This window comes from Suillus fuscotomentosus (assembly GCF_016647785.1).
Source record: "Suillus fuscotomentosus strain FC203 chromosome Unknown F5891scaffold_94, whole genome shotgun sequence".
Taxonomy (NCBI): Eukaryota; Fungi; Basidiomycota; class Agaricomycetes; order Boletales; family Suillaceae; genus Suillus; species Suillus fuscotomentosus.
In genome coordinates, this window is record NW_024539606.1 from 49,374 (window position 1) to 75,136 (window position 25,763).

Here is a 25,763-nt window from a genome sequence, read left to right on the forward strand (position 1 = left end):
GGTTATTTAGGACTCCGACTTCATGCTGGCCAACTCTTCATTGTTGGCTGTGCTAGAGTGCTTAGCCGGTGTTTTACTGAGTGCTCTAGCGAGTTTAGAACTCTACTCTGATTCCCACTAATATTACACGTGCTTGATATACTGTTATATTCCATTGTACTATGTTACCATGACCAAACAAAATTGGTTAAAATTATAATTCCCGCTACCATTGTCATGCATGGTATGTGATTCATACCATGTCAGATATATATAGAGTGATAAGGAAGATATGAGAGAGTGTCTAGCCCTCTGTCACTGAGTTACTTCTCCATTTTTCCTTTGATTTATTGTCTTGTATTTTATTTCTCACTTTTCAGACTTATTTTTAACTTGTATTTGCATCAAGCATGTGACCTTCTGTTTATTTCTCATTGTTTATTGTTATTTGGCTTCTTTCAGCCACCAAGTTTTGTATCTCTATTTATTTCTGACTGTTTATTTTTATTTGGCTTCTTTCAGCCACCAGATTTTATTTGTCATCACATCATGTGACTGGGAAATAATCTGGTTTGTAACATTATTTAAGCTGACTCAACATGTTTAGTCATGATTGGTCATGCTTTGTAACAACATTTAACATGACTCAACATGTTCACTCATGGTTTGTCATGGTTTGTAATTTCTTTGTAAGATTACACTGTATTTGTAATGTACTTAGTAATAAGCTGATTCATCACCTGGTTTGTAAGCCACATTCTTACCAATCCATCTGATTAATCATGCTTAGTAAGGGGGTCCCCAAAAGGTATAAAAGGACCCCATTTTCACCCATGAAATACAATCCTCCCACTTGACTCTTATCTCAAACCGTGTGAGACCACTAAGACTTAAAGTGCAGGCCAACATAAGTGCCTTGAGGTAATCTAAGATATCATTATCTACTCTAAGTTGTATACTACCTTACAGGGGTTGACTATATAACTTTCGTTATCATTATTCTACTTTAGGTTATATACTACCTTACAGGGGTTGACTATATAACCATTGAACAGCTCTCATTCTAAGCTTTACGTGTATTCATAAGACTCACTCTTTCAACGGAAAGTGAGACACATCTAAGGACGACAAAGTTGAAACAGACTTTCATAGGTTGAAACACAACCTACTAGGCTGAAACAAACCTAACAAATTTATCCAGAACACAGAACATTCCACAACAACTTCATATAAGACTACACAAGAAGAGGACAACAAACTAAATCCTCCCAAGAACTCACCATGTTACCTCCCACGAAGTAGAAAAGTCGGAGACCGTGGACTTAAGGACTGGCAAGAAGTCTTCACCGTGTATAATTGTGTTGTCATTATACACAACTTTCATATAAGACCCTTAAGTAACAAGACACCGTTAGGGAGTGGGTCTTGTCAGTTTTGATTTTCACGTTTTGGCGGTAAATTTGTCCATTCCTGGCAACCCTATCTTTTTCGCTTGATATAGTAATGGGCTGTGCTCATCGATCAATCACAGACCTAGCCTCTTCCTGTTCGTTATCTCATATTCTCTTCAAACTCCCGAATCATCAATGTCGTTTCTCGGCTGCTTGCCCGTATCTGTTGTTTTCAACCTGGAATCGCGTTGTTGTCTTGTTTCTGCTTCGATTGCATGCTCGCTCAGTCATTCGGGTGTGGGCTCAGTTTTTTCCGAAGTTCTCATGGCATCCTATGAAGGTTGCTCGCTCACCACCAATGCCGAGTTTGTGGTCACGTGTGCTCTTGATTCTGATGTGGTTGTTGGGATGAATTGGATCGCTGCCTGGCGCCATGTTGGACTTGAAGACGTGATTTCTGACCCAGAATCTAGCTCCTGTACTTATTTACAAGGTGATGAAATTTTGATTTTGAAGTCTACTACGTTGACTTTTGTTTTAAGAATCTCAGTGTATGGTTGCGACTCGCACCAATTATATTGCGCCTGTTGATATGGTGTCCAATTCATGTCAGTCTTCGTCCTTCGCCGGGGCGGTTTCATCGTCTCGTAGATGTTCAGAGTTGATAATTCGTGACATATTTTTGGGGTCGTATCGTGCTGGTATTCGCATTAGTCCTTTTTCTGTTGAAGTCACGTTGCTTTCTGATGCATGCGCCTTGCATGGTTTAGATCTTACGAACTTTCATACACTGGCTGAGCTGCGCGATCTGTTGTTGCGACATTTCCTTAATGGAGAGTGTGTGGTTCCAGCTGCCCATTTACGGCACGGTGATTATACTGCTTGTCATGAAATTGCTGCAGGATTTGGTGGGCCTTCAGATATGGTTGACTGTATTCTTGGCGCATTGACAGAGACGCATGCATCTGCAATATCAGGTGATCATCTTTGGATTGTCGCTCGGAGTATTTGCAGTGATTTGGACCATGTACGTGTGCCACTAGAACATCATAGGCGAAAAGCTATTTGCATATTGAATTCCTTTCATAACCGTTTGGTCTATGAGGCTGTTTCTAAGTCTTTGCTGTCACTGTTTGCTGAGGTTGAACGCATGTCTAAGTCCTCATTGGAGGCCATAGCGTCTTGGCATGGTTTGTGCTATGTGGGTACGAAAGATCAGTTGCTCAATAGGATTTTTGATCACACTTCCAAGGGAACATGTGTGTTGAATGCACAGGATCATTGATTGGCATGTTCTCATATTGTTGATGAGTGCTCCGTTGATAGTGGAGGACAATGTGATGTCAGCACTGATGTTGCCATGGATGGCAATGGTGATTCAAGCTCGCAGATGATGGATGTGCAGATCAATCTTTTAAGCTCATTGAGAAAAACCATTGCACGCAAGCCATTGCTGTGTTTATTGTGTTGCCATAAAGTGGATCATGATGGCAGTGACAGTCTTTCACAGCTGAGAAAATGTCTGAAATCATACATTGGTGTCCTCCAGAAAGGGAAATGAGTGCAAGCTTTTCATGTTCGTAAACAGAATCAGTATGTTGCGATGGAGATGGAAAAGACTCGATGTACTTCAGAATGGCCTCGTATGGTGTCTGAGGAGCGGAAAAAGCGCGTGATTGAGATTTTTCATGAACAAACTTGTTCTGAAGCGCTAGCTACCTTTGTTTGTTTTGCTTGTGCTGCTGAGTATAATTGCAAAGAGAGGCAAGAGCTGTCTTTTGATGATTTCGATGTTACTCTTCTAAATCGCCCTGATGTGCGCCTGCATAAAGGGCGTGTTGTTGATGAGGGTTATATCAATAAAGCCTCGGTGGACTCGACTATTGGTGCAGGAGTTCCTTGACAATGTGATGTATGAATGCCGAGGCTTGGTGTTTGATTCTATGCAGTCTGACCGTCCTATTGGTGTACATTGCTGTAAGGGATGCACTTCATTGTTGAAAAAAAGTAAGTCTCCTGCATTGGCTGTGGCAAACCATAATTTCATCAGCCCTCTCCCTCTTGAGTTGCAGGACCTTAGTGTTGCAGAAGAGATGATGATTGCGCTGTGCAGAGCCAAATGTTTTATTCTACATTTGCGAGAGGAGTCGTGCAATATACCGAATGCTCAAAGAGGCTTGAAAGGCAATGTGATCATTTTCCCGCAACGTCCTTCGAAAGTGTTGGAGACACTTCCTCCATCGATTGAAGATGTATTAACACCGATATGGGTTTTATTTGTTGGTTCATCTCCACCAACTACCAATTGGTTGCGCAAGCATGCTAAACCGTTGATCGTGCATAAAGAGAAAGTCCAGTCAGCATTAGTGTGGTTGTGTGAACATAACGTACTCTATAGCGACATGCTCATCGATCATGACTGTTTGGATTTGATGAGTGAGGAAGATATTTTGCCAGTTCATATTGAAACTGTGCCTGAGGATGATGCACGCGCCGAAGATGCATTGACCTCACTGATATGATGGCGATCATAATTGCGATGCAAATTCATTGTTTGACAAAGAACCTATTTTTAGTGACAAGGTTGCAGACTCAAGTACAGCATCATCCGCTGAGGATGTCTTTCAACATGTCGTTGTCACTGATGTGGATGGCAATGCTCCAGGTCATGAATTGCATGCAGCTGCACTTCGCCATGTGAAAGAACAGTGTGGTGGTTTTATACAAGTCCCGCATGGGCTGAATCCTATGAACGAATATGTTAATCCTGAGTTACTCCCAAAGGTTTATCCCACTCTGTTTCCAGTATGGAGTTGGGGGGTTTGAGCATCCTCATCGTACAAGTCCAGTATCGTTTAAAAGCCATGTGAAGCTTCTCTTTAGTCTGGCTGATAGGTGTTTCCAGGAGCATTACTCCTTTTTGTTTATTGTGTTTAACATTTTGCAACGTAGAAAATCGCTCTTACATACCAGTTTAAAATTCAAACGGACTTCATTTGGTACAGTGTCACAAAGTTTTGTGTCTGTGTCATCAGCAGCGGTTCATACGGTTGCTGAACGAGTTGTGAAGGGTGATTTTGTTACAGCTTATACTCCAGAAGAACAAAAAGTGTGCCGATTATTGAAGGAAGTGAACAGTGTGACATCACATGTCCCGGGATCTGGTTCTGCACGTGCTGTGATGCGTAGTCAAATCAGAGGCTTAATGTTTGACAAAGGCTTGCCGAATTTTTACATCACAATCAATCCTGCAGATGTATACAATCCTATTGTCAAGTTTTTGGCAGGCGGTGAAATTGACGTCAATGATATGTTGCCTGACGATGTGCCTGACTTTTGGCAACAATCTATTTTGGTTGCTCGCAATCCTGTAGTGGCTGCAAGGTTGTTTGATCTGTACATGAAGTCGTTCTTGAGCGCTATCTTGGGTTACAATAAAGTGAGTGGTGTCCTGTTTCAGCATATCAACGTGAAACTCCGTCAGCTTGATATCAGAAATGTGGAGAATGAATTGATCCCACCTCAGGACTGGTACATGAGCCTTAAGTGTGGAACCCTGGTCATGATCAGGGCGACCCTCCACGCCTTCAATTAGGAAAGAACGTCGAGTAAGTCCAGCTACACATTACACAACAAATAAATCAGCTGAACTAAATAATGACTAGGTATATCAGCTAAACAGGACACACCATTCGTGTATTAGATGCCTTGAAATTGGAGATGGAACCGTTGAGCTTGCAACCTAATGGATTTGATAATAGTGGAAGCTCGTCGACCTCCAATTTGTGGGTGTCGGACGCTGATGGCAAGTGTGCAACTAGGAAAAAGGGGAAGACAAGAATGAGGAACGAGAAAGCTGAGATGTGGTCCGAACCAAACAGCGAGCAATAACGGTTCTCAAAGTCGAACATAGAAAAAAATTCACAGCAAGATTTTGTGTTGCCGGTATGGCATGTTCAAACTCCGCCCTGCCCTGTCACTCGACATCGTCATTACTGGCATCGACAGTGCCAAAGATTCAATCTGATCATCAATCATTGTCATAATAAATGCCCTGAATCATGTCACACTCTGGACAGAGAGGTCAAGGTGGTGGAATTCGAGCCGGTGTGTCCGCCAGTATGGACACTGGGAAGAAATGCACTATCCATTGGGAGGGGGTTCGTAGCGCTCGTATGGAACGTCTCCTTGCCTGGTGCAAGGAAAATGAAGACGCACGCATCAAGCTGTTCTCCGATTCCGCAAAGGATGCAAAGGAGCAAGGTTGGAAGAAGAAACAGAGCGGAACTTCGAGAGATACCTTTTATTCACAGGTCGCACAAGCCGTATTTTCGAATGATGAGAATCCGGAGGTCCAACGACTTTTCAAGGAGGACCCAAAGGCATTTATCAAGCCAGTTTCAACTCGTTTCGGCACGTATGTATCCCGTTCCTGCATTGTCCCTCCTCCCACTAGAATCACTGATCAGATGTTTTAGGCTCAAGAAAAAATATAACGAGTTCAACAAGGAGCTCAAGCAGTCAGGAGCCGGAAAGACGTATGCAGAGCTGCAAGAGGATCCAACGATGAAGTCGTTGATTGGTAAGTTTTAGCCGCTGTTGAACTGCACATGTCTTAATCATATCTCTGTTAGATACAAAGCTCGAAAAATTTCCCTGGTGGCCTGAGCTTCATGGCTGGTGGCGCACAAACCCAGCTTTCAATTACGCCTTCTCTACTGGCGGATACAGGGCAAGATTTTGCGTCCACTGCATTAGAACATTTCGCTATCTCAAAGCAACCACAAGCACCGGCCGCAGGCGACAATGACACTCACACAGATGAGGATGCTGAGGACGGAGAAATAGTTGAGATCAGCGCTCATACTACAGGTGATGCTGGCATTATAGATGCGCCAGATGATATGATGGTTGACCAGCCCCCCTCCATGGAGTCATTCAAATCACCATTGTCAGCACCATCCCCACTGTTATTTTCGGACCATGGTCCTAGCGACATGCCCAACTCATTCTCACTCGCTCCATTACCACACTGGTACCAACGACCCCAACCTCCTCCCATCACAACTTCCAACACACACGGCATGATATTGCTGAACTCTCCTGAGCGCTCACCAGTACCCAATCAAAGCACCACCCACAATTCACCTTTCTTTTCTGATCTCAAGGAGTCATCAGCTAGCCCTCAATCCACACCCAATGACTCGGAAGATTCGGACATTGGTGCTAGCTGAGCGCTGCAGTCTCTTCGTGTCAGCTCACTCAAAGGAAGTCGCGCAAGTTCACCCTCTCTTTCTACAAAGCAGTCTCGTGCACGTGCACCTACTCAGAGTGCTTCACCTCAATCTAGTCGCCCCCCCTCTTCATCATGCAAATGCCCTGGTGGCAGCACTCTCGATCAGACCTCTGCTGCTGCAGATAGGATGTCTCAGACGGCAGATTCCCTAATGACGCACCTTAACAGCAAACGTGAGGATCATGTGGAGCACAAATGCTATAAACGCATGAAACTTGAGACCGAAATTTGGGCTCGTGATCTCAAGGCCCGCAGTGCTCGTGATGAGCGGGAGCATGCGATGCATCTATCTGACCAAGATCATCAGCAGGATGACTCAACAGATGGAATTTGCAAGAATTGAGATTGAGCTATCTCGTGCATGTCGGGAGGAGGAGGAGGCTCGAATTCATCGTATTGCTTTGGAGCGCAGTCTTGATCAAAACTAAGTAGGTTTGCACTATGTTGTCATGTAACAGGTTTTCAGGAAATGCATTCCATGTTGTACTCGATGGTGCCAACTCAGAGAGCTCACTAAAATGCTCCTTTCTCGAGCAAATCTCAAGCACAACTGACCCCTCCTAGAGCTCACCAAAATGCTCCTTTCTTGAGAAAATCTCAAGCACAACTGACCCCTCCTAGAGCTCACCAAAATGCTCCTTTCTCGAGAAAATCTCAAGCGCTACTGACCCCTCCTAGAGCTCACTAAAACACTCCTTTCTCGAGAAAATCTCAAGCATGACCTTGTGAGCCAAAAGGAATATGTATAGGTACAACTACATTTAATATAATACTAACTACCTTTGCTCCAACAACGAAAGCAATCGCATCTTTAACGTGTTACAAAAATCCTGCCCAACAGTTCCAATGTAAGTCTGATCACCTACTGCACCACCCTGTTGCTGATCATCCTCTCCTCCATCACCGTCAGCTCGCCTCAATCTCCGAGTTTGCTGATAGAAGCATATGTTTGAGTCTTCGTGGTTTTCTATTTCCTCAATTTCAACAATTAAGTTGTGCAGAATGAAGCACGAATGGATTTACATGTTCGCATAGTCGAGGTCCTTCTGGCTTTGGATTGGGATGCGAAGCTCCCGCAGTGATTGGAACCGGCCCTTGATAGAGCCGAAGAAGTGCTCTGAACGAACGCGGACCTAGACACTGAGTGAGGACAACAAAAGTATATTAGTACTGATGCTCACTGTTGACAGGTTATAATTGAATGTCCTTTGCTCGGCCGTCAAAGACCCTCCCGCTGGCCGTTTGTACGGCAGCACACACCAAATTCATGCAGCATACGCCGAGTCCGCCCACAACCACTCTCCCGCACCAAAAAACGACTCAGGATGCCAGGAGACCCTCGTTCGTGCAAATATGTTCAAGTCGTGAAGACTCCCAGGTACGCCAATGACGTAGTCAACGATACGCAGATTATGAGGGAATATGACAACCTTTTGGATTGTAAGTCGCTGCGCTGCACACTGAGCCGATAGTAGATACTTACCTGGGCTGTTAGAGAGTAGTCAGAGTTCTTGTCAAAGAACCCTTCGCCGTGCCAACCAGGCTTCTCGTGTAGAGGGGACGGAGTCCCATCTACACAAAGGAAACCGCCGCGCCACTCACAACATGTCTTCTGCTCCACATACGCTTTTGCCCGCTCTCGCTCAATCTGGTCCTCACGATCGAGTGGATCAAAATGTATGGCGCGATCATGCAGTTGCAAGATCGCGATCATGACTCGCTTGTAGCAGTTGTAGATGGTCCCTACGGACACTCCAGCCCAATCGGATATGTCTTCGGTAGTCACAGCATTGCCATAATGGCCGACACCATTGAGAAAGATTGCAAGCTGGACAGCAACAGGAAGTTGTGGATTATTCGAGTTATTATGGAAAATGGGGTGGGCTTGGATTAATGTCGTGAGTTTGTTGAATACCTCTGCATCAACACGAAGCTTGCGGCGAAACTTTTCAGGTGAGAGCAGTGCCCATTCTTGCAGCAGGTGTAACTGCGGTGCGCAAGTCAGAGATGGATGCACATCAAGTACCCGACACTTCTCCACTTCATCATGCAGTGCCCCAATCGCATAAATAAAGTGCGTAAACACTTGATTGCACATGTCCGGGATATCGAGTGATAGGACATCAGAATACGCTGTTGAAAGCGAGGTTACTAGAGAGCTGATGGACAACGTGGATATGATGGATGACGTCAGGGACTCTGGCCATGTTGGCGATGCGGTCCGTATGCTGACATCTGACCCACTATCACCATCCAATCCCTTATCAGAGCTATTGTCAGAGCCCTCCTCGAGGAGCTGATCCACCATAAATTCAATCAACTCCATGTATTGCGCGACCGTAAGGTCATTTGTCGTTTGCTTCAGACTACGAAGTAGTTTTTTGCGATCCGATTCTCGAGGCATCTTCCGATGTCGTTGCAGAATGTTATCAATATGATGGTCACAGTAAGGTACGATGATGATGGGCAGTGGTAAGATATGAGCTTGATTTGTCATCGTTGGAGTTCTAATTATCGGCAAGTCGCAAATTTCTTACCTCTTGAAATTTCTACTGATTTTAACTTTGAGGACCGCTAATGTACGATACAATATCGAGTAGTGTAAGTCTGATGCAATGTCAAAGATAAAGTTGAGACAAAGAAAGCCAAATCTAAATAAACACACATCCAAATATTGGGACTTAATGAGATTACGACAAACCAAAGCCAGTCAGTGTGGCGTTGGAAAAGAAATACTGATGCCTCGCCAATCTTCACACCCAGTGAGAAACGGTCGTAGCCATATCTCCGGAAAACTGACAGAAATATTGTGACAATATTCACGTCAATTTTCGGAGAAAAATGAGACTTATAGTCGATTTTTAGTGACTCGCATTGAGCGAGATATTGTATCATCGATTGTGTTTGTGTACCATAGATTCTAGTATATTCCCATAGCTCCCAATTGACTTGTGCATATTTGCTCATCAACGCAAATCAACCAAAAATAATTGTATTATGAAAAATTACAAATACAATACTCTATATACCATAGCACCCCCACCCGCGCATCAGGATGACGTAGTCCACTAGCTTCTGGCACATGGGAGTCCTTGACCTGAAACAAATCATTGTCAGAGTATACTTGCCAGGCAAGTAGACAGTACTTACAATGATGGCAGCTGCCTCATTCTACAGCAATAGATATCAGTTAAAGTACATTAGGTAGCTTTTAATGGAACTCACCAATTGACTGTCTTGTAACAGTGTATCTGTTGAAGCCGCTGGATGTGTCGATCATCAGGACAATGGTATTGAGCTAGCGATGATGTAAAACAGTCAGTGAATGAACCTGACAATGCCAAATAACTCACAATGTTCAAAATATGTGCATATATGCACCGTGAATAGCGCTGTAATACTTGTCACAAGAATGGCTGACAGTCGAGTGGGTGGGATCAGCAAATGGATTGAGCCATGAAAAAGCCTAATACTTATCTTGTTAGTGGCCATGAGAAAGTTATGTGTCAGATGATGCCAGGATGGTTGAGGTCAACGGCAAGGTTTTGCTGAGAGGAAGACGAGATGATGGAGGGGAAGAAGAAAGCTGAGATGAAGCGAGTAGGGATGGAATGTCCCAATATTGGTCCACTGCATATGACTCATTGACGTCATTGCGTGAAGTGATGGTGCGTGCACAGCTGATGCGCAAGAATGTTCAAACGTTGAAATATTGAGCAAAGTCAAGTCAAAGTTGAAAGAATTTCAACATGTTCAACATTTACTGAGTGCATTGTCAAATGTGTATTTGAAACCCATTTGATAATTGATCGAGCGTTGTTGACATATTGTTTACATTTATCGATTTGCGTAGTTATTACAATATTCCTGGCATATATTTTATATCATCATCGTTTGCCGTAGATATCGCTAGGACCGATTTTCACTGGGCTTCACATCCCACACCGAGACTGTTTGGTCGCACAAATTCGAAACGACGCGACCTCCATCTGGAGAAAATGCAACGGACATAAGACGTCCACTGTGGCCTTCGGACGGAGTATGAAAAGACTTGACGGCAAACGTATGACTAATACACCTCGGCAAGTCAGGGCAGCGGGCTTTGCCACTTTAGCTGGCGCTACGTACTACTTATTTAATTATTGTCATACCGAGCTAAGTGAATTTCAGTGATGGTCTCGCAGGGACAAAATAGTACACGCCGATGAAATCCTGCGAGTAACTAGTTGAGCTATTTGGCTACTGGTTGGCAGGCACCACTACAATCAGTCGGAACGATCGAAGTTTCTGCAAGGGCATCGTCAGTGTAGATGGTGGAATGAGCAACCTGAGATTCACCATCAGAGAACCTGTGAGAAGAAGATATCGTCATATATCGTTATATATCGGAATATATAGGAAAGGTTTTCGTCACATTGTAATATAAAGTGATATAAAGCAATATATGACCATGTAAAAGCACCATAATCAGCATAATCCCCAGCAAGAACTCACCGGTTTACTGATGCACTGGTACCGGAGGACTCTAGTGCTTGTGTGGATAACGATACAAGGACTCTCAAGTCGTGACGGTGTACATGGCATAGGGCAGGAGGCAGCCGCGGCCGAATATGCCTCTGTTGGTAGAAGAACTGCGGATGAAATGGTGATAGGCCACCCGAGTGACCCAAACGGGAGCGGAGGAGGACATACGAGAGTTCCAGGAGTTTACAGTGAGTGTATAGATACCGCAAGGTGTACGGTACTGGAGATGATGCATGAGATCTGAGATGTCAACGCTGACAAAAGTGTGAGAGTAGGCGTGAAGGCGGACCCCGGGCCAATGACGAGCTGAATTAAATTACTTGCATTCTACCAGCCTGCAGCGTGATGCATTGATGGAAAATACTAGTAGTGCTAGGCCATTAACCTATTACCATAACATCAAGATCGTATCTACTACTACCACAGCTGCATCGAGCAGATGTCTCGAGTGCTTGCGCCATCAAAATTATCAAAAAAGCCAACCATCGGACGAAAAAAAAAACGAGCGAAAGAGCGACTACAAAAAAGCCAAAAACAGCAGATAAATTAAAGCGAACGGTCACTGATACCCCAACGTCAGTCAAAAGTATCTTCCTACCGGGGGTGGTAATGGGGGCGGGAACACATCTCCGTCCTCATCCAGAGCCTGGCCATTTTCGACCAGGTACATCGTACGCCTACCAGCCGTCTTCTCATCTGAGGGATAGATCGATGCCTCATCCTCGTCCTCGTCGTCAGCTTGTGTGCCCTTGGGATCTTTCCCCCCCTCTTCGTCATATGTGCTCGAACGCTCATTGTAGACGCTGGCACTGATGTCGCTCCGGGTATCGAGTATGGACGAATGTGAGTGTGAGTAAGCGATGCTGTCCGTGATTTGCTTCCCGTAGCCAGACTCTGACCGCGAGGAAGATCGTGTATCTGAACGCATGTTTACGACGCCTTCTGAGTGATGACTCGAGCTGCCGTGACTGTCAGAAGTAGATACCGACGGGGCGTTGGAGGAGCGAACAGACGGGCCAGATGAGGAGCCAGACCCACTCGTACTGCGCAGAGCAGGCGAAGTATGACTTACTGACGACACGGACGAAAAGTGTTCATGGAATTTCGAGGGGAACGCTGGAGGATGCATAGGGCGTGCATTCGGAACTTGTGGGAGAGGTGAATCTGGGGGTGGATGCCGCGGGGATCCCTGCATGCCATGCATGCGCCGTTGAAGAAATGGAGGTGGTGATATCTCTGAATGCTTTCTCCGTACCGTACCGCCATGTCCGGGAGGATGGGTCTTAGAGCTGTCATCACTGGGAATAACGCTGTGGCTCTGGTACCTCCTCGGTGATGCCTCACCATTGTCATGCTTGTATTGCGGGACAACCGAGTCAGATGCACTATGTGACGGCTGTGGGCGAGGCGAAAATAGAATGCGGGGCTGAGTTTGTGGATGCCGACGAGGAACTAATGGAGCTGTAGAGCCAGATACCACTGCAACCGGTCGGAAAGGTGGCAGTTTCCGCGAGGGCGTCGTCGGCGTAGATGGTGGCACGGGAAGTGGACGCACTGGAACCGGAGGCAGTGCTTGCATAAGTGGTGGTCCAGGAGCCCTTTGTGACGGCGTGGATGGCATGGGAATTGGAGGTGGCTGTGGCAATGGCTGCGTAGGTGGAGGAGCCGCGGGTCGAATAGTGATATGCCGGGGAGAGGTGATCGGGGATGAACGAATGGGGGTTGCAGGAGCCTGGGAGATAGTAGGTGATACCACAATAAGGGGCGTACTGGGAGTTGGTGCGTGAGATATCGGCGTGGATGGAAGAGCGGGAGCAGGCGTAGACGAAGGCACAGGCGAAGGCGAAGGCGACGGCATCGAATTTACTGTCTGCTCGGATGGTCGAGGAGGAGTGGGAGTGGGGGATGGTGTTGCTACTCGAGCAAGTGGGGGACTAGCGCGGTCTTTTCTTGAGTGTAAGACAGGACTTGACGCTCGAGTTGAGGTGTTAAAGTTCAGCTTCAGAGGAGTGAAGCCAGATCGTGAAGGGGATGAAGGTGTTGCGACAAGATGCTTCAAAGGTCTTGGACTCGAAGGAACGGCCATTGGAGGCATCGCAGGGACTGGTGGTATGTAGTTATCATCTTCTTCATCGCTGGCTCGCTGCTTCTTTGGCTTCCTCCGAAAGAAGGCCATTGCGCGAGATTTACCCTTACTTGACTTCCCTTGCGACTTGCTTGATGACGCAGAGAGATAACCTCCATCCGAAGAATAGCCGGGCGCTTCATCAAAACCGGAACGCAAGTCCAAGGCTGGCGGCTTTCCTTTCTTGCCTTTTCCTTTCAGTTTGCCAGACTTTTTGAGACCAGCACTGTCAGAAAGATATTGACCGTCGCTCACATACCCCGCTTCAGACTTTGCGGAATTCGGTGTGGCACATTTGCGGTCGGTCTGACGTGTGATATCCTCACTTGATTGGTGTCCCACATTATTTGACGGCTTCCCAGACGAATTGGACATGCTTCCGAGCCTCTCCCTCTCATTGACTGGCGTACTCAGCGGAGGCAATGATAGCGTCAGCTGCGCGGAAGCAAAGTCATTGAAGTGCACGTGGAGAGGTTCGAATACGCTCGGCTTGTGCATGTGTATTTGCCTTGCGGATGCAACGTTGTTTTGCGGGGAGGACGTCATTGACGACTCGTCGCTCGCAGTATGCGAGCCAAAAGTGAGGGCAGTCAAAATCTGCGCGAGTGAACGCAGCAATGATGAAGTGAGCAAAAGAACTTGATTGAGCGTTCAGCCATATCTGAGATGGTGACGACGTACTTCTTCTACCTCCGTGTCAGGAGGGATATCCTCCAGTTCCTCTGCCTCCTCAGGCAAGGGGCTATTGAATATCCAATTCGCGACGGTGGAATTGTGAATCCCAAGCTCAAGGGCAGTCTCGAAAACTGACGCGCGAACGACACTAGAATCTGGTCTTACTCCGGACGGCCTGAGCTTCGTGGGACGTCTGCGGACTTGGGGGATTGTGTGTGACATGTTAATGTAAAAGAGAGTTCGAAGTAAATGAATAGGACGGCCGCTGCGTCAAGGCGAAAAGGAGTAAAGATCACTGGGTTCCTGCAGTGAGTTCAAAATCTAGCCTTTGAACCAGACAAAGGCCATGCGTTGTTTGCCTGTCAACGCAACAAAAGATGAAACTTGAGTGGATGTGAGCAGAGTTTGAATGCGGTAAGCAGCAGGAGAAAAGCGGTACCTGGGATATGATGTGCTTGCAACAATCAAATTTACCAGCCAATATAGTGAAGGTGAATGAACTGACTTCAGTTGCAACGAGCTCAAGTCAACGACTTGTCAACAACCGAAATTCTCGATAAACGTCGAGCACGAAAGAAAAACACGAAGCTGAGCAACCGAAACCGCGATTTCTTGAAGGTCAATTGATTTCCTTTTAGGGACAATTGCATTTGAGACTTTCAAATTCCATTCATTGTGAAAGTATCAGGTCACATGACGTCGAATGATGTTCAACAGGACCCATGATAACTAGGGCTCTCCTCCCTAGCTTCGAATCTCTACCTTTCTCAGTTTCAAATAATCGATAAACAAGCTTTATAGCAACACTAGGGAAAGTGGAGGTTGAGTGGGACTGCAGGGTAACGTGATTAACCCGCAGATGCCGGGAATATTATGAAAAACGCGACGCGAGCATCGACCCTGCAAAAACAATCACCGTTTCTAAGGACCAGCTGACAGTGGATTAATATTTAATGCTGCACCACTGCAGCTTGCTGCAGTCAATTGGATGCAGCTTCGATTTCTTCCGAGTGACTACTAGTAGACGCTTGGTTTGAAGATGCGTGAACGCGTTTGCTTGATGATACACTTTTGACAGCGGCGATCGCTGTTTCTAGTAGGTGGCCTTGGAAAGCCGATGGGTTGACAACACTTCGGAGTGCGGGAAGCACTTTGACCTTCCTACGGCCGTATTTGTCCAGGCATTCGCCTTTCTGACACCTCTAGAGAAGAAGCCAGAGAAATTATGCGGCGAGGTCGTCATGTTAGTGCCACCATTTGTGCTTGTGACTGCCGATGTGACAAATGCTATCAACAACTCGGATGCAGAAGACGCGATATCTCACCAATGTCTCCACACTAATGCCGTGGTGTAGGGAAACGGTAGGCCGGCCCCAGCAGTGCAGCACCCATGTTCGGCTTGAGGAGTTATTTTTATGTCATCTTCGACCATATTGTCCAGTGCAGCCTTAAGGATGCTGCACAACATCTCTGCGGGAAGTAAGTGGACAAAACATGTTTGCTTTTTTTGCACCATTGACCGCTAGTTGGCTACCAGATCAGATGAAGCTGTAGCAGATCGTCATATTCGCTGTAATGATAGACCAACCTCAAGCCAACCTTGTCTGAAGGACCTGCGAGAGTATTAGGGGTGGTGCGGATATTTGGCAATACTATCGTGAATGCGATACACCTAAAAAGTGCATCCTCTTCAAGTCGGGCATCAACCGTGCTGTCCATGACCTGCTCAATTCATGTGCGTTAATATTGGCCATCCACTCGAACACCTACGGTTCTTACCTTACTATTGAGCTAAGAATCAACTTGGCGAGTTGACATAAGTGGGGTGTTCGTGATCTGCCATGGTGAATCAACCCTGAATTTTCCGCCACGGATCCTGAGGCACTCAAAGATACATGCATCGAGGGGCTGGAAATACGAAGCATTTATTGTCGAGTTGAGTGGGGAACAACACATGCATTGACTGCGTCGATGATGAGTCCAAGAGACGACACTACCAGAAGAGGGACGTCCCTCCACTCGTCCACGACGGTCAGGGAAGACTGATTGACGAGAATTCGTTCGGCGTCTTCAAGTCAGGGGCAGTATTTGCCCACATAACATTCTGACAGAGAGTCCACGAGACGTCAGGCATCGTTACAGAGCAAGGACAGAAGCTAACACGTATCCTCAAGGTGCGCACTAAAACATCATCGAAAAATACGATCAAATGAATCGCAGATGCACCAAGTTGGTAGATGATTCGGACGAACCTCGTATGTTCTCAGGGGACCGCTTCAAAGTGAGACTCGTGATTACGTTAGGCCTGTTGCTGTGTAATTCTATCAATACCTGCACAAATAAATGGACTCACGATCACCCATCCTCAGGCTGCACATCGTAAGCATAAAGTCTGCCTCAAACCCAGTGTTAGGAAGGACGTTATTCTTGGTCGTATAGTATGCACTACAGAGCGAGATTCTGCGAGGCGTTGGGCACTATGAAAGGCCAAGACCAGACCAAAAAAGGAGCTCGAGGGCAACAGGTAGTATGTACAGACATAGCAATTGACGTCATATCAATCTATATATGTAATTGCCGGTCAACCGTGCGGTGAGAATAAACTTCCTAAGTTGGGAATAATTTAGAAATGGTGCGACTGGTGATTCAGAAAAGTGGCACGATTACAATACGCTCTTATAACTGGCCCGAACGTTGCGTGCCGTGAGTCTTTTGCTCTCCTACCGGCAGTAGCGCAGCAATGAATATGGACGGCGAACTCCACGTTGACGACGTTTCAAACGATGAGCTCAGTAACTCGCTCACCATGCTCTTAAATAATCTGTCAGATTCAGAAACCTCCTCGTCCCAAGCATCATCTCCACCAGACTGGGCTCAGCTTTCCTCTCTCTGGCCGCAACAGCCCTTGGACTTGAATTCTGACCAGAATTCCAAATTTCCTGATCTTGGCGGCTCTTTCAACTTCTCTTTTCCTATGGACCTTGATCTCAATGCTGCATTGTCCATGGCTGTCGACCCAAGTACATTGCACTATCATAACACATCTCCACAGACTATGTTCGACATGAATTCTCTTCATATCCAGCCCCAAGATTTACTTTCCTCTTTTCCGTTCACTTTCTCATCACCTACCCTCAGCTCTGCCTCAGCTTCTTCCAGCTCGGCGGATGAGAAATCACCCCGGATGGGCATCTCATCCGGTACGTCCGTGTCCCCGGTCATGGTACCGATTAGCTCGGGTACAGGTATGCGTGGTCTATTTTTTTTCTTTTCACTAGCTGTTTTTTTATGCATGGAATATCACAGACCCCTTCTCTGGGGTGATTATGCAGGCAAAATTGCCCATACCCCGGCTCATATCCTCTATTCCGGCATTACCTTCCTCCAAACCACCAAAACACAAGCCGGAATCTCAACCTTATCTCTCATCTTCGGCGTCATCCTCCCCTTCCCCCGGTCCGACTACTCCCACTTCCGACTCTGGATCATCCGCATCTAATACTCAGATGGCAGGTGCTGCTGTCATTAGCCGCCCAAAGACTAGTCATACAACTATCGAGCGCCGTTACCGTACAAATCTTAACGCGCGCATTCAGAGCCTCAAGGCCTCTGTCCCTGCTCTTCGCGTTCTAGACCAAAATACTACCCAGGAAGGTGATGTTGTAGATGAACGCGGGTACATTGACGGTGTCAAAGTTGCGAGGAAAGGAAGTAAGGCCAATGTGCTCGGAAAGGCAGTTGAGTATATCCGGTGAAATAAATTTATCCCCTTTGTAATCGTACTTGCGCTGATCGTCGTAACAGCGTTTTGAAAAGACGTGAGATTAGGCTGAGGCGCGAGCAAGAAGGGCTGCGTACCCTCATCCTTGGAATTCCCGGTGCTCAACATCTCCTTGCTGAATGGGACCATGAGTGGGCCAAAAAATTTGGAGGCCCAGAACGTGATGAAATCGACAATGATGCTGAAGCCTACGAAGCAAGTGATGATGAAGATGGCGATGGGGAAGACGAGGGTGACGACTCTGAGCGCGCCCGCAAGAAGCCCAAGTTAACAAAGGCACCTGCGGCCAAGAAGGATAAATCGCCTGCTGTTTCTGCTGCCGCTGTTACGCCCACACCCATGGCCGAGGGTATCCCCGGAGCACTGCCGGAGAAGCGCAAGCGAGGTCGACCCCGTAAGATCCAACCTGGCGCTCCGCTTCCGATTGTCGCTGCTGCACCTATTTTGCTCAGTGACCCTGTCAGTGCGCCAGTCCAGGGCGATGTTACTATGCAGGCACAGCCTCAGCAGTATCTGCTTGCTGTCTTTGCGCTCTTCTCATTTTTCAACTCGCCCTTCAACTCAACAGGTGCTTCGCATCCTCACACGCACCAAGGTTCGGTACTATCCCAGGTTACCGATTCCACACTTGTTGCTACTACTACGATGTGGTCATGGAGCAGCGCCATACAAGCCATTCATCTGATCGCATCTGTTCTGGTTCTGTTCACAATCATCGTCCCATGGCTACCTCTTCCGGGATATGTTCAACGTGCCAAGATCATGCGTCTCATACCCTTTAATTACCTTATTAGCAGTCGAGCACCACTTACAACTCACGAGGTGGCGGAACCCTTTTCTCCCCCTCTCTCCCCTGATATCAGCGACTCAGAGTCAGACGCGGATTCGACCACCACGGAGAGAACTACCCGCCAAGAGCAAGGTCCATTGTCAGATGCACTTGCTCAGAGCGGCTCCCAGGATGAACGTGATGCTCTCATTGACGCACTAGGATTGAGCACCAGTGCACTTGGAGCAGTCCGAAGCATTTTCACCAGGCGTATGGTGAACGAGGCCTCCGACTTTGAACTTGAGCGAAAGGCATGGATTCGCTTAGCGGAGCTCGTTGCTCTTCACCCCGCCTCAGCTCCAGCCCTTCTACGTCTTCGGGTCTATTTGCGTCTTTCATCTATGTTAGGCACATCTGGCAAAACAACACAACACGCAAGTGATCTGGCGACACTGGCTCTTCTTGCCCATTCACTCCCAGCATTCTACATAAAGGATCGTTCGCAAAGGTTATGGAAACGTGCTCGTGTTGGGGTGGTCTGCCCTTACGAGCGATTAGTGCTAGAAACGCTCTCTCTCTCCGAAGCCGCTCTGACACTTACATCCTCGCCCTCCACCACATCCTTAACGCCACTTGGTGCCCTCGCCACGACTCTCCTACGCCAACGTCTCCGCTCCCACACATCCAAACTTTTCGTGCAAACTGTTGCCCATTCGCACAGCGTCTCACTTTCTCAATCCCACAACGTAGAGCAAGAAGCCAGGTGGAACGAGACCATCAATGCAGGCCGGAGTCTAGGTGGCGTCATCGGCGCTATCTCCGACTCCTTCGCTAAAGTACGGGAGAACAACATGTTGAATGTGAAAGACCTAGTCGTAGACGATGAGGACATCAAAATCGTGCTGAACACCATCGTTTTATTCCGGCGGATCTTTCCGTCTCGGATTCTGTGCTGCGATGACACTAATGACGAAGTTTCATTCATATTGTCTCCCCCACCCAGTCCGCCCGCGAGAGGACCACAGAAGGAGGTGGTGATGCAGTTGCGTCGGGCATTAGGGTCGAGTGTATTTGAGGAGCAGAGCGAGGATCGGGATGAGTTGGAAGATTCGCGGGATCGTGCGGTGGATATGCTTGTTGAGTATGAAAGACGGGGGAGAAGTCGTGTTTGATATGTTTGTACTTGAGATGTGATAAATGGAGATCTTACAATATATTAGTATTTACCCGCTTGTTGTCGGTTGTACTATGTACAGACTTTTGATTTCACTTTGAACAACGCGTTTGCATTTGGAATGTACACTCATCCAGGAGACATGGAAAATTACACCAGATAATTGTAACATGGTCAGACCGCCGCCACGCATAACCGTTACACCAAAAGGTGAAATACTGAAAGCTTAGCTTTCAGTATCAGCGACGGTATATGTACTGATTATGAGAACTCAGGTAAGCCAGCGTGCTTACACAGCCTTCCTGAACCATTCCGAACCATAGATATCATTTGTCTCGACGTCCTGACCTTCAGCCTTCAACGTTTTAGCAGTAAGTCACGGTTTTTGGCTGATGTCCACCGGCGGTGCTCTGTGCGAATGAGATTCTAGCTAGGGGACGTATAAGCCCCGCCTGCCTCTTTACTAACTAGGTAATACGGGAAGTATACTAGGTGGCCATACTATGGACGAATTGGGACCGATAACATGACGAATTCGAAGGCGAAGAACATGATAATGCATCACGTGTCTTCTAACTAGCCTGTAATAATGCAATAATATGACACTGTCGCTTGCGAGGAGAGACTACGACACACGCGAGGACTACCGACTGCTCCAACGGCCCCGGAAAATAAACAATAATACACAGAGTAAAAGAGAGAGAAAAGAAAAAGAAAAAGAAAAGGTGTGGGCTTCGTTGTCAGGGGTGGAGAATAGGGGTTTTAGGGACTTCTCCTATGGAGGCGGTCATAATCATAGGCGGCTGCATATCATCAACGTGAAGCCTGCGGACGTCCTGAGGGGAAAATCGAGTCCGACAAAGGGGACATGTGTGGCGCAAAAGATGACCGAGACACCTTCGGATGGGCAAGTTAGATGAAAACAACACACAATCGATGAATCGAGTACTTACTTCTGGCAGAATACGTGTCCACAAGGTATCGAGTGCGGTGAATTCCTGCCAGTCATGTAGCCTTCCATACAGACATCACAAGTCGAGGATTTGTTGAGCACCAACATGGTTGGAAGACGATGGAGTGATTTCCTTGAGGATGCGAAAGAAGCTTACCGCAGCTTGATCGCCTACTCTAGCAAGGAGGTATCGTGCATGAAGGAAGGAGAGAAGGAACTTGTTAAGAACCTACTCGGGTATATGGGAGAAGGAAGGGATTTAAGCCAGCAAAGGCTTAAGAGCCAGACCTAACGTGGGTAGCGGGGTGGGTGGTGCAATGTTGTGCAGGGGAGGAGCGAATGTTGAATAGACTATAAGAAAACGCGAGGCAACTCAGCGACGTGAGATAGAACTTTGCTACTTCCTTGAGGGCCCTAGACAAACCTATGTGAAATGATCACATACTAAGTTGACACGATCAATCACATGGATGGAAGTTCCGATCTGAGGGGCCGTTCCCTGTATTTGAAAAAGAACCATGCCCAGTGTTTGTAGACAGACCCAGCAGCAGAGTTAGATGGTTGGAATACTTGAAACCAACTTGGTTGGCAAGCCACAAGCGAGAAAAAGTCGCAAAAGCAATACGCCGAAGGGGAGTCGAACCCCTGCCGCTTGCTTGGAAGGCAAGCATGATAACCGCTTCACCATCGGCGTGTGTTATGGTTCACACATTGCAACATATTGCAACCTTAGTCGGCGACTTCCGCAGTTATCACGTCCCTTCTATTCCATTCACAACATCCCACCGACCACGATCCGCTCCGCGCTCACTCCTCTAGTTTGACTAAAGCAAAGCCTGATAATCTGTGGAACTTTCGTTCTGCGAATCACGATACGGTGTAATGTCGCTCCAGCACTTTGGCAAGGGTGCCCTCCGTGTCGCCAAAAATTACACCAAGGGCTATTCAGACACGCAGGCAAAAGTCCGGGATGCAACATCTAACGATCCATGGGGGCCATCAGGAACTCAGATGAACGAGATCGCTCAGCTGTCATACAATCAGTGCGTGATCGTTAGGCAGCTTGCCTGGTGGTCGTGGTTCGCCAGCAGTGCTGATGTGCTATTGTTCTCAGGAATGACTTCGTCGAGATCATGGAAATGCTTGACAAAAGGTTGAATGATAAAGGCAAGAATTGGCGACATGTATTCAAGGTTAGCTGCCTTGCTTCGGATGGAGGACCCGAATTCAAACTCCCTCCCAGTCACTCACCGTGCTGGACTACCTCCTACACGCTGGTTCTGAAAATGTTGTCCTATATTTCCGTGACAATTTATATATCATAAAAACACTCAAAGAATTCCAATATCTGGATGAAGACGCGAAAGATTGCGGTGCCAACGTCCGGCAGAAGGCTAAGGATATCTCCAACCTCCTTAGTGATCCAGCACGTCTACAGGAGGAGCGCCGGACTCGGGCAAGCATGCGCGACAGAATGATAAGAGGGCAAGGCAATGGAGAAGAAGACGAAGATGTTGGGAGGAGGAGCTTTGCACCTCCTCCTGGAACGCCCCCGCGGAAGGCCAACCGTGGTGCCGATCGCGATGAAGACGAGCTCCGTAAGGCGATCGAAGCATCGAAAAGGACTCTTGCGGAGGAACAGGGCCGGAAAGCTGAAGAGCAAGACCTTGCCACAGCAATACGATTAAGTGAGGAAGAGGAGGCGAAAAGACATAAGGCCGTTGAAGACTCAAATGCACACGCGTTATTCGATGATCAAGCGCAGATGTACGGTAGTCCATATCTATGCTTGATTTCAATTGATGATCTTGTTCATTTCAGATCCTCGCCGAACGGTTCCAACAGTAACAATCCATTTCCTTTTATCGATCCTACTCCATATGCAACAGGCTTGCAACCTCAGCCCCAGATGCAACCGCAGTACACTATTCAGCCTCAATACACGATGCAGCCACAGTTTACATCATTTAACCCATACCAACAGCAGGCGCAACAGGAAGCAATGCAGGTATGGTAATACCTGGTTTTACTGTGAATTTATTGAACGTTCCATTAATAGGCAGAGTATTTGAGGCAACAACAAGAATGGCTTCGTCAACAGCAAGAAGCACAGGCACAAGCTCAGCAACTGGCCCAACAAGCGGCGCAAGAGGAATGGTTCAGACAACAACAACTTCAAGCTCAACAGCAGCAGCAGCAGCAGCAGCAGCAGCAGCAAGCCTTATTTGCGCAACCAACTGGATTCGGGTATGTCATCGCTTTGATACGATGCTCGTTACGTTGACCTCAAATCCTTACTTCAGTTCCAATAATCCCTTCGCTCCTGCTTCTTCACCTATCCCAGTATCATCTGGGACACCAGTCAATGGCACCTCTGGGCCATCATTTAATCTTCAAGGAACCTACTCTAACTCGAATGTACCTTCTTATAACTCTTCACCTGTACCCTCACAAGTGTCGTCACCTTCCCCAGCTGTCAGCAGCACATCCACAGGCACAGGTGCGGGCCGTGGTGGTCCGAGTCGGGCAGACCAAGAACACTCGCATCTTGCCAGTCTGTTTGCCAATCGCGACGATGGTCAAGATACATTCGGGAATATCGGCGCACTGCGCTATGGGCACACGCAAGCGGGTTTACTGGCAGCACAGAAGACAGGACTTGGGACCAAAAATAATCCCTTCCAGTTGCAGCAGCAGCAACAGGGTCAGAATGCAGAGCAGCCATTTTTCTCCATCTGAGGAGAGGCAGATGGGTGGACGGTGTAATGATGATTTATCGCCGGATGATGACTTGGATTATGAATTTCCTTTGTCCCTGTGTCTCGGATTTCTGATGTTGTATTTATTACCTCTCTTCCTTACTTTTTGTGAAACTACCCGATACCAAATTTTACACTTCTGACACGCTTCTCGACCGTCTTACATAATAACCAACGTCATCACCACTTCCAGTCCGGACCCCTAGTTAGTAATATTGGTAGCCCATCAACCTTATACAAACTTTGGCTTTAGCCAGATTCTCAGCATCAGTAAAATCACACGCCGTCGCACAAATCCCCACCTAGCCCTCATACCAGACCGTGATATCATGGAATCCAATAATGGCGCTGCTGATTGTGTACTTATTATCGTACGCCGCTCTTGTGCAAGCAAGTCTATTTGATATACTCACACAAGGAATGAACAGGTCGCCATCATTTTCCCCCCTGCCGCAGCAGCTTTCATCTCAGGCTGCGGCTGTGACCTCATCGTGAACATCTTGTTGACTCTGTAAGTACTTCTTCCCCGCGCTGCAAACTCTGCATTTCACTCATGTCCTGTCACTGTCAGGCTCGGATACCTTCCCGGACTCCTCGTGCGGAATTGTGCTCATCTGTGTGATTGTTGTGACTGACTCTTTCTAAACATATATGTAGCACGCGCTCTGGCTCATATTCAGGCGTGTCAACGTTCAGGGGAGACGTACTAGGGGTAGTTATCGATGTGAGTACCTGAGAATTTTGCGCATGTCATGTGTGTAATTTGCCCTTGTAGACACTGGTGCGGAAACACCCGCTCCAGCGCCCCAGCAAAGTGCTCCACAGCCACCTGAATATGGTGCCACGAACCAGCCAAGTGCCTCACAGCCGACCACATACGCAGCAACGAGCCAGCCCGTTGATGCTCCTCCGGCAGTCAAGACTTGAAGAGCAGCATGACCCAACCCACGCACGTGGTGGTTGAACGAAGTTCGTTCCCAGATCACCTGGACTGTAATCCGAGTCATACGGGAAACGTTGAGAAATGTCTATCCAGTTTCGTGCTTATCACTTGCAATACATTTGTTTGAATCGCCGGAGTGTTGTTTACTGGATCTGGATCTCAATATAGATTTGACCGTACAATGGGGGGTGCGTCATGGGAAGTCTCAAACGATGAGAGGTGCTATAGCACCTACCTGGAATGAAAATAGACTTTATCGGCGTGCTAGATCAGAATTCAGTGAGGAAAATCGCCGGTATCCCCCCTGGTCATCCTCCAACCATGTACTGTAGCACGAACTTCCTCTGCACCTGGATCTTCCGGGAACATGGGCTGTACGGCATCTAACAGTCAGAAAAGAATTCATCAACACGTGGATCAAGCAAACCGGATATTTGCGCGTCACTATCTCCTCACAAACCCAGCCTGCACCCTGAGCTTTGCGGAAAAACCCAAGATCCCGATCTGCCAAATGCGGTCGATGATGGGAGTAGAAAACCAGCACGCATGGTGCACTTGAGGTATCATCGTTTGCGGAGCGAGAAGCTAAGCACATATCGCATGATTTCAACAATGCATCATGCTAAATGCGTTGAGACACCAATGATTGAATGGACCATAGCGATCTTACCTGCGAGTGATTGAAGATTAAGTCTGATAATATGATTAAGTGAAATCCAGTTGAGGCATCCTTTGGGAGTGCCCGCATTATGCTGTCTGCAGGGTGGCCCCACATATATCCCTGAAAAATGAGCAATCAAGCAAGCTACGAATGCTCCCAAAAAATACCTGAGTTTCAACATGATCCTTCTCGTCAGGAGACAGATTTTGTCTCGCGTTGAATTCCAAGTTATCGATGAGGACCGCCTCCGGGTAATCTGTCAGTACAACCTGTCCAATGAGTGAGGCAAGGCGGTGGAACTGGCGTGGATATGTTCAGACTTTTTTGGCGCCATTTTGTGCTGCGACGAGTCCCGGGAGACCTCCACCAGCCCCGAGTTCGAGTACGCAGCGATCGCGTGCTATCTTTGGATTTGAATCTATATATGATGCAAACGCTAATGCTGCATTCCATCTGAATTGAACGCAAGAAATTAGTAGCGTCCGGTGGGTGCAGAGTCCAAATAGCAGTACAGATGATGAGCCCATAACGGATGCGATCCTACCAGGCGGATTTTGAGATCGGGGAAGGCGTTTCGAGTGCATGTTGCAAAGGTTGGCGGAGGTGTTGGCGGACGTGGAGGTTCCTGTAGTTGAACAAATACATTAATCTTTTGGGTGGTAGCATCTATATATTAGCACAAACCGTGAAAACATCACCGAGATAAAGATCCTCTTCGCCGCCTTGCATTACTA

General features: G+C 47.2%; 8 protein-coding genes and 1 non-coding gene across 9 annotated transcripts; 5 read left to right on the plus strand and 4 right to left on the minus strand.

Moving 5' to 3' along the window:
* Positions 1 to 3,466: 3,466 nt before the first annotated feature.
* F5891DRAFT_1131202 (uncharacterized protein) lies at positions 3,467 to 4,196 on the plus strand (the record flags this gene model as incomplete). Its single annotated transcript, XM_041364639.1, has 2 exons — positions 3,467 to 3,841; positions 3,987 to 4,196. The coding sequence occupies 2 exons, from the start codon at positions 3,467 to 3,469 to the stop codon at positions 4,194 to 4,196; spliced, it is 585 nt and encodes a 194-aa protein (XP_041219188.1).
* Positions 4,197 to 11,105: 6,909 nt separating this feature from the next.
* Positions 11,106 to 11,435, plus strand: F5891DRAFT_1065610 (uncharacterized protein; the record flags this gene model as incomplete). The annotated part of the gene is made up of 1 exon (XM_041363087.1): positions 11,106 to 11,435. Exon 1 carries the CDS (start codon positions 11,171 to 11,173, stop codon positions 11,432 to 11,434), a length of 264 nt encoding a protein of 87 aa, XP_041219189.1. The 5' UTR covers positions 11,106 to 11,170.
* Positions 11,436 to 11,494: 59 nt separating this feature from the next.
* On the minus strand, positions 11,495 to 14,583 carry F5891DRAFT_1176359 (uncharacterized protein). Its single transcript, XM_041365760.1, has 3 exons — positions 14,430 to 14,583; positions 13,997 to 14,373; positions 11,495 to 13,912 (listed from the first exon to the last, which is right to left on the minus strand). Exons 2-3 carry the CDS (start codon positions 14,210 to 14,212, stop codon positions 11,771 to 11,773), a joined length of 2,358 nt encoding a protein of 785 aa, XP_041219190.1. The 5' UTR covers positions 14,213 to 14,373; positions 14,430 to 14,583; the 3' UTR covers positions 11,495 to 11,770.
* Positions 14,584 to 16,661: 2,078 nt separating this feature from the next.
* F5891DRAFT_1065629 (uncharacterized protein) lies at positions 16,662 to 19,848 on the plus strand. The gene is made up of 3 exons (XM_041363088.1): positions 16,662 to 17,235; positions 17,297 to 17,741; positions 17,795 to 19,848. The coding sequence occupies exons 1-3, from the start codon at positions 16,731 to 16,733 to the stop codon at positions 19,710 to 19,712; spliced, it is 2,868 nt and encodes a 955-aa protein (XP_041219191.1). The 5' UTR covers positions 16,662 to 16,730; the 3' UTR covers positions 19,713 to 19,848.
* Positions 19,849 to 20,454: 606 nt separating this feature from the next.
* F5891DRAFT_962683 (uncharacterized protein) lies at positions 20,455 to 20,774 on the minus strand (the record flags this gene model as incomplete). The annotated part of the gene is made up of 2 exons (XM_041375927.1): positions 20,455 to 20,611; positions 20,668 to 20,774. 2 exons carry the CDS (start codon positions 20,772 to 20,774, stop codon positions 20,455 to 20,457), a joined length of 264 nt encoding a protein of 87 aa, XP_041219192.1.
* A 514-nt stretch (positions 20,775 to 21,288) lies between these two features.
* F5891DRAFT_t113 lies at positions 21,289 to 21,360 on the minus strand. The gene has a single exon. It is a non-coding gene; the product is annotated as a tRNA-Gly (tRNA).
* A 12-nt stretch (positions 21,361 to 21,372) lies between these two features.
* F5891DRAFT_1065636 (uncharacterized protein) lies at positions 21,373 to 23,654 on the plus strand. The gene is given in 7 exon segments (XM_041363089.1): positions 21,373 to 21,709; positions 21,781 to 21,859; positions 21,910 to 22,433; positions 22,488 to 22,674; positions 22,726 to 22,853; positions 22,872 to 22,913; positions 22,970 to 23,654. 7 exon segments carry the CDS (start codon positions 21,549 to 21,551, stop codon positions 23,403 to 23,405), a joined length of 1,557 nt encoding a protein of 518 aa, XP_041219193.1. The 5' UTR covers positions 21,373 to 21,548; the 3' UTR covers positions 23,406 to 23,654.
* F5891DRAFT_766129 (uncharacterized protein) lies at positions 23,653 to 24,487 on the plus strand. The gene is made up of 5 exons (XM_041373186.1): positions 23,653 to 23,796; positions 23,854 to 23,936; positions 23,997 to 24,021; positions 24,083 to 24,149; positions 24,201 to 24,487. The coding sequence occupies exons 1-5, from the start codon at positions 23,755 to 23,757 to the stop codon at positions 24,350 to 24,352; spliced, it is 369 nt and encodes a 122-aa protein (XP_041219194.1). The 5' UTR covers positions 23,653 to 23,754; the 3' UTR covers positions 24,353 to 24,487.
* A 157-nt stretch (positions 24,488 to 24,644) lies between these two features.
* Positions 24,645 to 25,758, minus strand: F5891DRAFT_1196151 (putative methyltransferase-domain-containing protein; the record flags this gene model as incomplete). Its single annotated transcript, XM_041368258.1, has 7 exons — positions 24,645 to 24,740; positions 24,796 to 24,990; positions 25,039 to 25,149; positions 25,197 to 25,298; positions 25,350 to 25,482; positions 25,542 to 25,654; positions 25,714 to 25,758. 7 exons carry the CDS (start codon positions 25,756 to 25,758, stop codon positions 24,645 to 24,647), a joined length of 795 nt encoding a protein of 264 aa, XP_041219195.1.
* Positions 25,759 to 25,763: the final 5 nt, after the last annotated feature.